The sequence below is a fragment of the Henckelia pumila genome, chromosome 3 (assembly GCF_033568475.1).
Source record: "Henckelia pumila isolate YLH828 chromosome 3, ASM3356847v2, whole genome shotgun sequence".
In the NCBI taxonomy this organism is placed as follows: domain Eukaryota; kingdom Viridiplantae; phylum Streptophyta; class Magnoliopsida; order Lamiales; family Gesneriaceae; genus Henckelia; species Henckelia pumila.
The window spans coordinates 168444728-168455994 of record NC_133122.1 but is presented as its reverse complement, the minus strand read 5'-3'; the positions used below and the strand labels follow the sequence as shown (position 1 = coordinate 168455994).

The following is an 11267-nucleotide window of genomic DNA, read 5'->3' as shown; positions in this document are numbered from 1 at the left end:
TCACTCATGGTTGTCCAAGCTTTATCTTCCAGATTTCCTCGGGCACCTGAAGCTCATATTCTTCATCGAATTAACGAGATCCAACGTTCTCATTCACGATCAATTATCCAATTTAATCCTCGGTCAGCCAACTCTGTAGCTCTTCTCATAGCTAAGCATGTGTTATTTGTACATCATAGTTTTGTTTGGGATGAAGCAATCCCGATTCTTTTGCGTGATGTTGTACGGGCTGATGGACTTGTAATTTTATGAATGCATCCGTACCCAAAACAACTTCGATTGCTTTGAAATTTTTACGGTAGGATCAAGACTCTATATTAAACTTGATCCCTCGCACCCTAGGGTGCAAGGAATCCGTGTGCACCCGCGTCTCAAAATCAATCTCGATGATCGGAATCGTGAAGATGACCGAAAATTGGGTAGAAATCTGCAATTTTCGGCCATCTTCACGATTCCGACCATCGACATTGAAATTGGTATCATATGATACATCGTTAGATTCGCATTTTCGAGACGATCCTACCGTAAAAATTTCAAGCCAATCGAAATTGTTTAGGGTACGGGTGCACAGTTGTCTTCCATTTTTTATTTTTTGCCAAATAATTGTTTATTATACAAGTCCAATTTAAAACTTTACTCGAATAATATCATTTTTATACTATTTAATCATTCAAACTTCATGCAAATCACACATAAATTCACGCGGATCTTCAGTAAAGTCCACACGATTCAACTTATATAACACAATCCTTTTGCATCCAACGACCATTAGCTTACGATTTAATATGCATTCACCAAAAAAATCCAAACATAAAACTTCCTGCTTGGTTATATTCACGTAGTGAGAAAATTAACAAACTCAGTCTTATCTTATTCTTGGGGGTGGAAAAAAATGCCGAATTTTCGGTATACCAAAGTTATTGTATCGAAAAAATATCGAATTTATCGAATTTTCGATATACCAATTCTTTCGGTACAGTAATGATACCGACTTTTTCGGTACTATAACGATATGAAATTTGAAAATTTCGTTATATACCAGTATACCGATATACTGAAACATTATATAAAAATTTTAAAATATATAATATTTTTAAACAATATATGTATAAATTGTAAAAAATATAAGATTTTTTTCGGTATAAAACGATATATATCGATATCGATACTGTACCGAAATCTCGGTATACGGTAAAATTTCGATATAATCAATATGTTAGTTATATGTACAGATTTTTTTGGTATACCGAAAATGTATGATACGGTATCGAAATAAAAAAATTTTATACTGTAATTTTCGATACGATATACGATACATTTTTCGATACGACACGATGTCACCCCAACTTATTCCAACTGCTTTAGCGACATTACGTCGACACATCATCTCCATACTTACAAGTCAACCTAAACAAAATTATATCATCAATAACTCCATCCACCCGGGATATATATATATATCATCAATCAACTAGACGGTTTTGTTCATGCTGCCCGCAGGGTACATGTAATCCCATGATTGGTCAAATTTAGTAGGTCTCACGTGGGGCCCACTGATTTTGGCCAATCATGATCCGCCACGCCACCCCCAGGGCACGGGGTAGCATCGACGTTACCTACCTAGACAACACACGGGGCTAAAACACACAATATACTTGAGTTGACGGGACAATAAATTACTTGTAGATTAAATGTCTGCACTATCCCGCTGTTGCATGAGCCCATGTTCAGATCTGCAGAATTAAAATAGGCCAAGAATCAGATAGACGTAAAAGGGGAACAGGAGCAAGGGTGAAATATTCTGGTGATCTGGTCACATTCGTCGAAGGTTCCATACGAAACATAAAATTGGGAAGAGGGCATTCTTTGAAATACCACAGTAAAATATGCACTCATCGTAGCAGAAAAGAAATATATGACTCCATGGAAAGTTTGTTTCCCGCCCTTGCCCGCCCCCCATCACCTTCACCCTGTACTAATATTTATTGATAGCTACAATGACTGAGCTCCTAAAGTATCAAGCTCTTGAGCAAAGTGAAATCTTGTGCACACAAAACCATTATACTTGTTGATGTTCCAAGGTAAAAAAAAAACATTTACTTTACACCCAAAAATAAAAGTAAAAAGGAGGAAGAAAGAACGAAAGAAAGAAGCAATGGAAATTAGGCAAATAGAATGGAAAAAAATTACAGCTGAATCTCAAATTCATTAGGTTGAGAGATTTACCCATGACAATTTTATTATTCGCCAGCAAAATATTGATATGTCAAAAGTTCAGACGCATGGTTCAATCTCCCAACATCTCCTGAAAGGCCAAAACCATGCATCAGTCACCCCTATAACTGAAAAATGAATATTAATAATAATTAAAGAAAAAATTCAGGCATGATACTGGTTACCATTGGTTAGCACAAAATTATTGGCTTCTGTTTCTTTGAAGGGAGGCCTACAAATACTTTCCAGTAAATCTGAAATTGCACAAAAGAACACAAATCATGTAGTGTCACTAAATTAAACTTTTGATAGGTATCGTTGGATGCAATTAGGGCTGCAACAGAGCCAAGCTGCGCGAGTGGCTTGGTCAAAGTTTGACAGGCTTGAATAGCTCGAGAAAATTATTCTATTTTATATTTAATGTCTTACTTTTTCCCAAAATATTAATAACACATTTTAAAATTAATTTTAATAATTTGAAAGCTTTTCAGAGACAGAGAGACCTGAGTTACTATTATAATCAGTCGCTAACTCGGGTAGACCAAAAGTTTGAGAAATCTGATTGAGAAGTCCATATGGAGAAGCATCGCCAACGAAGACCGAGTCATTTAAATGTTGCTCATTAGCTCCCACTAGACCAAAAGACAATACAGATGCATCACACATCACAGGACATGATTCCAGAAAATTGCTCGGTCGAACGATATCGAAAGGGGAACTGCCCGTATAACCAGCTTCTGTCTTGACAATCTTCCCATTCATAGGCGGAGCCAATACCACATCTGGGTTTTGAGATATGAACAGGTTCGGTGCTCCGCAATTATGAAACACAACTTTCTGCTGCATATCATTGGTAGTCAAGGGTCGAGTATACTGTGATGTACACGTTGCAGAGGTCTCGTGCGCTGTCAGATTGACATACCAATTGAGCTTCTTCCGAAAGTATAAGTATTCCAACATTCAAACAAGTTTCAATTCCACACACATGCACAAAAAAATCTTTGGCAATAAAGTTTTGTAAAACGGAAATTTCAACTGTTAGCCATTCACAAATTTGTAAACCTTAACCCACAAGGTGGCTAACATCTGAACGAGAGTCAATAGATTTGAGAACTCACTGCATCCTCATAAAAGATAAGGAACAACATTATTAATCAATACAAGCATGATGTCCACTGCCTACAAAAATTTTAATGAGGCATGTCATAGAAGAATCAACAATAGCACCATGTTCCAACACATGATACAAAGAAGCCAACTCATGAATACTAATAAAAAAATGAGAAACATCTCAAGTTATTTTTGTAAATATGGCCACAATGCAGCATGTTTTTGCATTGTGATTTTCCTGAAATCTGTTTTGTCAAATATTTGAGCATACATTATTTGTACAGCCACACATACTTCTTCTGGATCATGTTACTTTCTATCGGAGAGTGTTCCAGGTCACCACATTTATCATATGTATATCCATACATACATAATAAATATCATATATATTATCGGAATTATTTAACTAAATAACCTTTGTTTGACCATGATTTTGAGATATAACTTTCTCAATTTTTAGTCATTATTTAGTCTTTGTATTTATTTTGTGTTTGAAGGTCATTTTGCAAAAAAATTTTGAAGATCATAAATCAAAAAAATGTTTGACCAAGCTTATTTTTCAAACTATTCTCATGTATATCCGGTCACTTTTATAAGTTTCAGGCATGTATATGTTGACAAACACTGAAGTAACAGCATTTTCAGAAATAAGAAGCCGCGTTTACGTGTGGGCCTAACTAGTCAAACATAATACTAAAATTATTCTATTAACTCAAATAAATATGCATATTAAATATTCTGAGGATTCCAGAGCCCACAATAGTGCAACCGTTTATTGGCTCAAAAGTACTTAAAATACTTTGCAGGATCCAACTGATTGTAAAACTCTAATAGCATGAAAGATACCACATGTAGCAAACCAATCTCCATATGTTAAGGAAAGAATAATGAAGTTATCCAGAATAAAAATGTGGCAAATAAGACTTGAAAAATATTGAACTAACCACAATAAAACACCATCTTACATTGTGAAAAGTGAGTCCCTTTAGATGTGCGCAGTGTGGCAACCTCACTAAACCCAATTTGATGCATCAACTCCACCTGTTCTGAAAGTAACCTGTTGAATACCATTATTTGGTCCTTCACCAACAACTTAAGATAATAACCCTTGAAAAATTCTTGATTTTCTTCTTCGAGCCTCTGCCAAACTGGAAAATGAGCAGCAAATCATACAAATTGGACATGCTGGGAAGACAAAAACGTAAAACTCTATCATCGTCACGAACTAACACGACAAGTAAGCAATATGGGCAGTTGAAACAGGTACCACATGGAAAAATGAGCAATTGAGGGAATTTAGCATGAAAAGAGAGGAGCAAAAAACAGTGTTATTATTCCTAAAAAAAAAAAGTGTTATTCAATCATGCACCCATAGTTTATGAAAGATCTGAAAAGTACAAAAAAAGTGATATCTCAAATTTATGATGCCGTGAATTAATTAGCATGCAGAGAAACCACTCATTCAAATGAATTGGAACACGAAACAAACAATAAGAAATTCAATCTGCTAATGACTTATACAAGTTGGGTCTAGGCATTCCAACCTCTTAGTATACTTGCTCTTTATACATACACAAAGTTTAGCATGATTTTCAAATTTTTGTTCTGTTAAATGCCACTCTATGTACTGTAAACAAATATTGAGTAACAAAGCATCAAAAAACAAATAAATATCAGATGTAATATGTTGCAACCACAGTTTATTTATAATAATAGACTTAATTTATAATGCAAAATAACCAGAGATGAACTCTGTACCCTAGCCAAAGCTAGTCCCTAGCACAAGCTAGTTAACACTCAACAAAGAATATAAACTGAATGATCCAATCTATCCCCCTTTCCCGTCTTATAACCTCCACTGTATCTAGATTCTTCTGAGACTTGTAATCCTTGGGCTTGATTTGGTTAGGCCCAATATCTTAAAACATCTAGAAGTATTTGGCGCCCGTAACATAATATGAGACCTCTATAAAGAGATTGTTAATGGTCCTTATCATTGAAATTCAGAAACCTTATGGTCCTAGACTCATATTCTTATAAACGTTGATGAGTAATGTAAAGCATCAATAAATAGAAATGAACTGGAGCCAAGACTTCAACTAACATTATTCAAAAGAAAAAAATACTCTATGTCAAATGTATATTATAATTACTGTATATATTTTTTGAAAAACTAGTTGTAATTACTTGTCAAATACTAACATCTACTGAATCTCATGCAACCATACTGCACATCATTGTTCTCTTTACTAGTCCAAACTCTGACTTGGCCAAAATTCAATACTAAATGAGCAAAACCCAGGCCTATTCGAGTATGAGAGCATCATACCCATCCATTAGCTCCCAGATGACTCTGGAAATGCTTTGGTTTTTTGCAGCTGCTCCTGAAGCAGTTCCTCTCCCCATTACCTAAATAGAAAGAAAAATCAGGCTATGATGATTTTTTCAATAAATGTCAGGACATTTATTGGGAGGACTGGATCTGTATACAGTTGAGTTGTGAAGGACAAATCAAAGGTAATCAATAGTAGAAGGTGACCAGGGACGAAATATTGGGGAAGAGATGACATAAGAAGTGGTGGTCAACAATCTCTAACTCACTGAGGTATACTGAGTTCAATAGTAAAAGTGAAATTGGGTCATTGCGCTTACCACCATCTCAAGCCCCAGGAGGCCAGGATGGTTGTTAGGACTTTTTGGCGATACACTTTTGCGACATTTCCAGCATTGTAGCGACAAACATTCTTAAAATTTGCTTAAACTAAATTCTAACTAGAATTAAGGTATGTGCTTGAAGCACCAAAACCATTATGATGTTAGAGCCAAGTACATCAAAATTCAAATTAAATAAATAAAAAAAAAAAGAAAAGAAAAGAACTAATATTATTACAACAGAACAACAAAACAGAAATTTTGAACAAACCAAGCAAATTTCGTAAAACATTGTCCATCAGATAGACATTTAAATATCTACATAATATAACATAGAACACAAAGTATCCACACGGCCACACCAAGCAACACAATTTTCCTCTCATGCGCACAGAAGTCTTTATCATCTGAAATTATGTTGGTACACTACTGTTCTCGAAATCCTAAAGTCAACCACACAAGGATGGGGATTCCTCAAGACAGTCGATTCAAAGGAGGTCCCAGTTGTTGGCACAAGATGAAAAATAATCAGAAGAACAAAAGCACCTTCAAACTTGGAACGTATATTCATTTTGAACAATAGATGTCTTTCACCATTTTTTCCGAAGAATTCGCCATGATATACCTGATCCATGAACTTGTGTATCGTATGGAAGAAAACACACAAAAATAGATCAATAGGTGTAGAAGGACGGAAGAATACAATACTTGCTTCAAAGAAAATGACCACCGCACGTATGCAGGACAAGACATTCTTCAGGGTTCATATATGATCATAATTGATTAACCATTATTAGATCGACAAGAAAAAAGAATGAATGCTAAATCATTATTACATTACGTATGGGTACTCCAGGAACAGTAATAAAATAATCCAAATGTATGACTAAATTAACTTATTGCAATACCTAGTTCGGTCAAACGTGGCTCAATATTTTCATGAATGACAAGAGCACTTATAACTTCTTTTTTGTCCATGTAGTGTAGGAGACACTGTTCTACACGATTTTGCACCTGATACAAATGTATACTGAAAATCAATACTTAGACAACCGGTAAAATCATCAAATTGGTGGATATTATGTTCCTAGCAGTTGTTTTCCTAGGGAGTCAACAGGAAATTGTCCTGTACTTTGATCATATAGTTATTCCCAGAACTAGCATAACAACTTAACAATCAAAAGCAACAAAGCTGAAATAAAAAGGATAAAAACAAGTAGTTTCAGAGGGTGCAAAACTAAATATGCCATATTGGTTTGACTTGTAAAGCAGATATTTAACCAGTCATCTCAAAGGTCAGACATGTATGATACTTGTCTCTGCCATGTCGGTTACAACCTTTTTATAAATATTCTTAGCAGAAATTACAAGCATAAAAATGTTAGCCATATAACAATTTTTCACATCACAATATGATATATCCACATGAAATGATAAATGTGACTTCGTTCTCTCACAACTCCATCCATTCAGTCTATATTTCAAATTATCCAGCTGTTGTTTTCCCAAAACCTGGAAGACCAAGTTTCAAAGTCAACTTCCAGAGTCATTTTAAAAGAGTAAAATCACCCACTGTTAACTGCCAGACAATTACTCAGCTACAGACTTGACCTCAGATATGGCATTCATTTGCTTCAGGTTATTGACATGAGGCAATGCTGACAATTTTCAACCTTTTTCCTTTCACAGTTCAAACGCAATGCCTTTGTAATTTAGATACAGTAAGTCATGCAACTTGATTTCAACTCGAAAGCTTACCATCTGTATATCTTGATTTGTGCGTTTTCTTCCCTCCCCCCTTCCAGACATATTTGTGATTGGCTCAGTGGCACTCAGATTGTGAAGAGCCGTTATTTTTCCACCAATACTTTAATTTTTCCCAACTGCATGTATGGTACCAGCACACAATCTCACAAACCTAGATTCGGTAAAAAATAAAAATAAAAAAAAATCCGCGTACATAAAACAAAGAAAAATGAAATTGAAAATTCACTAGGATTAGACAATAAGCTAAAACCTCAAACAGTACTCTGAATTCAAGATATCACTGCACGTAACCTGTTTAATCAAAGTATAGCAATTCTGTTTGCTCGTAATCTCAACAGAGAAATATAGATATTCTAGCCGCTAGTTCCTATCAATTGCCATTTTTCCTCCCTCTTTCTTATTTTTAATATGTTCATTCAACCACAACCGAGAGCACGTACGATCGTGAGCCTGAAACATTATACAGCTGAAAGTTACGACTCAATTGAAGATGGAATCACATTCCCTTCCGAGTCCTGATAACCCAATTTCCTTTATATCTTAAAATTGGAATAGAAGGAAATTACTCAATCAATCATCAATTACATAAACAGACAAGAAATTAGCAAAAACTTGGTCATGAATAAAGTGGGCTTTCAGCTTTCTTTCACTTACACATCAGTCTGAGAGTTGTGAATGAATGAATGGTGAAGATTGATTATAGCAACGAGGAGAATTTGATTCAAATGATTTTTTTTTTTTTTTTAACTTTTAGGAAAGTGGAAAGCAGCTATTCATATTGCTTTATTTCGTGGAATTCCACTCTCCAATCACAACCAAATAGCAGGGCTAATCAAATTTAATCATCAAAAACCGTCTAAATCGATCGAATGGCACCACACCGTATTCAATTTTATGGTCGATATTGTGGTTGTAAAAAAAAGTCAAACACCATAGTATAATATGGTGTGCTGATAATTTTATTGAAAAATCATACCGGCTGCATCACATAATTAAATAATTAGTTTTTAAATTATATATGATCATGAGTTTAATTCAAATTAAAATTAACACTTACGGAAAATTGGATACAAAAAGGACAAGTCATTCTTGGTTTTTGAAATCTTTCTATCCATTTAAAATAAATTATTTAAATTAACTTCTAAAATATAACCTAATTTCACTCTATTGACCTATTCCTTCATCAGTCGTCAAAGTAATTAATTTATTTCCTTGTCTCAAATTTTTATTAATCCTCAACAATTAGCATCTCTTGACTTGAAAAAATTGTTCAAGATTTCGAGTATATTGTGCAAGAGGTAAGTCGATGTATTATATTAATTAGTTGATTAGGTTTACATGATCCAACCCAGTGGCCACAAATACGATTTGTGATTATTGTATGTGATTACATGACTCAAATCTTGATTTTTTTTTTTTTAATTTGGAATATATTGTTTTATTTGAAAAACATTTGACGTTCATTTAATATTTTTATATGAACTTAAATATTTTAGTTTATTGTATTCATAAGTTATATTTTGTTCTATTTAATGGGAATTATTATTTATTGAAAAAACCGTCTAACCATCCGACATCGCATGACACCGCATATCTATTTTTACAAGAAAACCCTCAATTAAAGAAATCTTTCAAACCGCACCGTGAATGACAATTCGGTTTGAAATTTATGAAAAACTCGTTCAAACCGCACCGTGATCACCCCAACCAAATAGTACCACTATAATATATAATTTTAGATTTATCCAAAGTATCCTTAATCTTGAAACTTGTAATTTATTAATCCAATTTCCCTTATAGTTAATATTTCTTTATCGTTTCGATTTCAGAGATTCATAAATTTTTTATTTTAATTAATTGAAAAAATATTCAATTATTTATTTTTTACTAAATTTATACATCGCTTACGATCCGCTAATAAAAATAATTTTATAAACAACTAAATTTCAAATTTCAAACATAATAAATACACAAATTCAGTGTATTCCACATTTATAGTGAATTTATTATTATTATATTATTATTATTATTAATAAATATGTGTATTGATTTTGCATGTTTTGATAAGTATTTATAAAACTTATTTTATAAAGGTGTTTTTTTATAAAATTTTTATAAAAAATTTAAATTTTTTTTAAAAAAATAAATATGTTTTTGGAAAATTATTTTATTAAATGTTCTAGAGATAAAAAAAGGTTCTCGAACAAGTATTATTTATAAACTATTTTATTTAAACCACCCACCACCATTAGCTCCCAAAAACTCCAAATGTTATACTGTTCCAACGTCAGATGTGAAGCATGACTTCAGTTTCTTGAGCATGTGTTTGTGAACGGTTTTTTTTTATTTTTAATTTAAAAATATATATATATTGCACAAATAATGCAGGGCAGGGGGTTTTGCAATATTACTACAAAACGCCCCTGCCAATAGCGGAGGCTGCATTTAAAATGCAGCGTCCGCTTGCTGCAGGGGGCAGCGTCCGCTCTCTGCAGGTGTGGACGCTGCTTTTTGCAGCGTCCGCTCTCTGCAAAAAGCAGCGTCCACTTTTCCATCACGGGCGACCATTATTTATTGTTGTCCACTTTTTCATCAAGGGGCGACCATTAAATTGCTGTCCACCAATTCTGTACTGTAATTATATTAATAATATAATTATTAATCAATGTCTGCTTTTATGAAAAGCGACAATCAAATGCTGGTCTACCAGTTCTGTCATGCATACATATATATTAATATTATATAATGGCAAATATATAAAAATTAAAAAACATCAAAAAGGGGATGCTGCCAAAGCGGAGGATGTGACAGGACGTGATTTATCATCCGCTTCTGCAGAAAGCGGACGCTGATTTATCATCCGCTACTGCAGAAAGCGGACGCTGATTTATCATCCGCTACCTACTAATACGGACGTGATTCGAGACACTAATTAAATTATCAAGCACGTAAAAATCATCACAATAATAATATACAAATAAAAAATCATCAAAATAATAATATACAAATAAATTATCAAGCACGTAAAAATCATCACAATAATAATATACATTAAATTATCAAGCACGTAAATATCATCACAATAATAATATACAAAATTATGAAGTACATATAAAATCACCACAATAATACACACAACCTCCCGATAAAAAAATCGTGATCTTTCCAGCAAGATTCCCAACTTTATCAGACAACTAATTCAGTAACATGATCCTGACAAGATTCCCACATAACTTTTGACCACATTGAATAATGTGTTTAAAGCTTTTAAAAATTTAAAATATACTCGTTCAACTTTCTATCTATATAATAACAAATATTTTGAAGAAAATCAATGTCTATCACTCTCTTTTGCTTGAAGAAATTCTTCACAATTTCTAAAAAAATATTCTTTCCTTTCTTTTTTTTCTCATTCCTCCTTCTGTCTTTGTAATACTTTTCTTGAAACTTCATCTCCAGTATGGATAACATTGATGTTCTTTTATATTTTGGTTGTCACGTTATTATTGAGAATGGGTCGGTTG

The 11267-nt window shown here is 33.5% G+C and overlaps 1 protein-coding gene across 8 annotated transcripts; it reads right to left on the bottom strand.

The window, feature by feature from the left end:
• Nucleotides 1-1192: 1192 nt before the first annotated feature.
• On the bottom strand, nt 1193-8601 carry LOC140890473 (uncharacterized). Of its 8 annotated transcripts, none has more exons than XM_073298291.1 (9): nt 8398-8601; nt 8035-8193; nt 7735-7859; nt 6885-6990; nt 4290-4472; nt 2718-3119; nt 2400-2468; nt 2227-2305; nt 1193-1733 (listed from the first exon to the last, which is right to left on the bottom strand). In XM_073298291.1, the coding sequence occupies exons 3-8, from the start codon at nt 7783-7785 to the stop codon at nt 2241-2243; spliced, it is 876 nt and encodes a 291-aa protein (XP_073154392.1). In that variant the 5' UTR covers nt 7786-7859; nt 8035-8193; nt 8398-8601; the 3' UTR covers nt 1193-1733; nt 2227-2240. The 8 variants fall into 8 exon arrangements, with proteins under 8 accessions (XP_073154392.1, XP_073154391.1, XP_073154387.1 ...); XM_073298290.1 differs by having other exon boundaries at nt 7735-7894; nt 7994-8193; nt 8398-8600; XM_073298286.1 differs by having other exon boundaries at nt 7735-7894; nt 8398-8600.
• Between the last annotated feature and the right edge of the window lie 2666 nt (nt 8602-11267).

Bases quoted from the DNA above. Each gene is read 5' to 3' on its own strand.
- LOC140890473 (XM_073298291.1), bottom strand. From the start codon at position 7,785: ATGTCTGGAAGGGGGGAGGGAAGAAAACGCACAAATCAAGATATACAG. The intron at 4,473-6,884 runs GTATTGCAATAA...CTCATTTTCCAG, and splicing joins GCCACGTTTGACCGAACTAG to TTTGGCAGAGGCTCGAAGAA. The intron at 2,469-2,717 runs GTCTCTCTGTCT...GTGCAATTTCAG, and splicing joins TGATTATAATAGTAACTCAG to ATTTACTGGAAAGTATTTGT.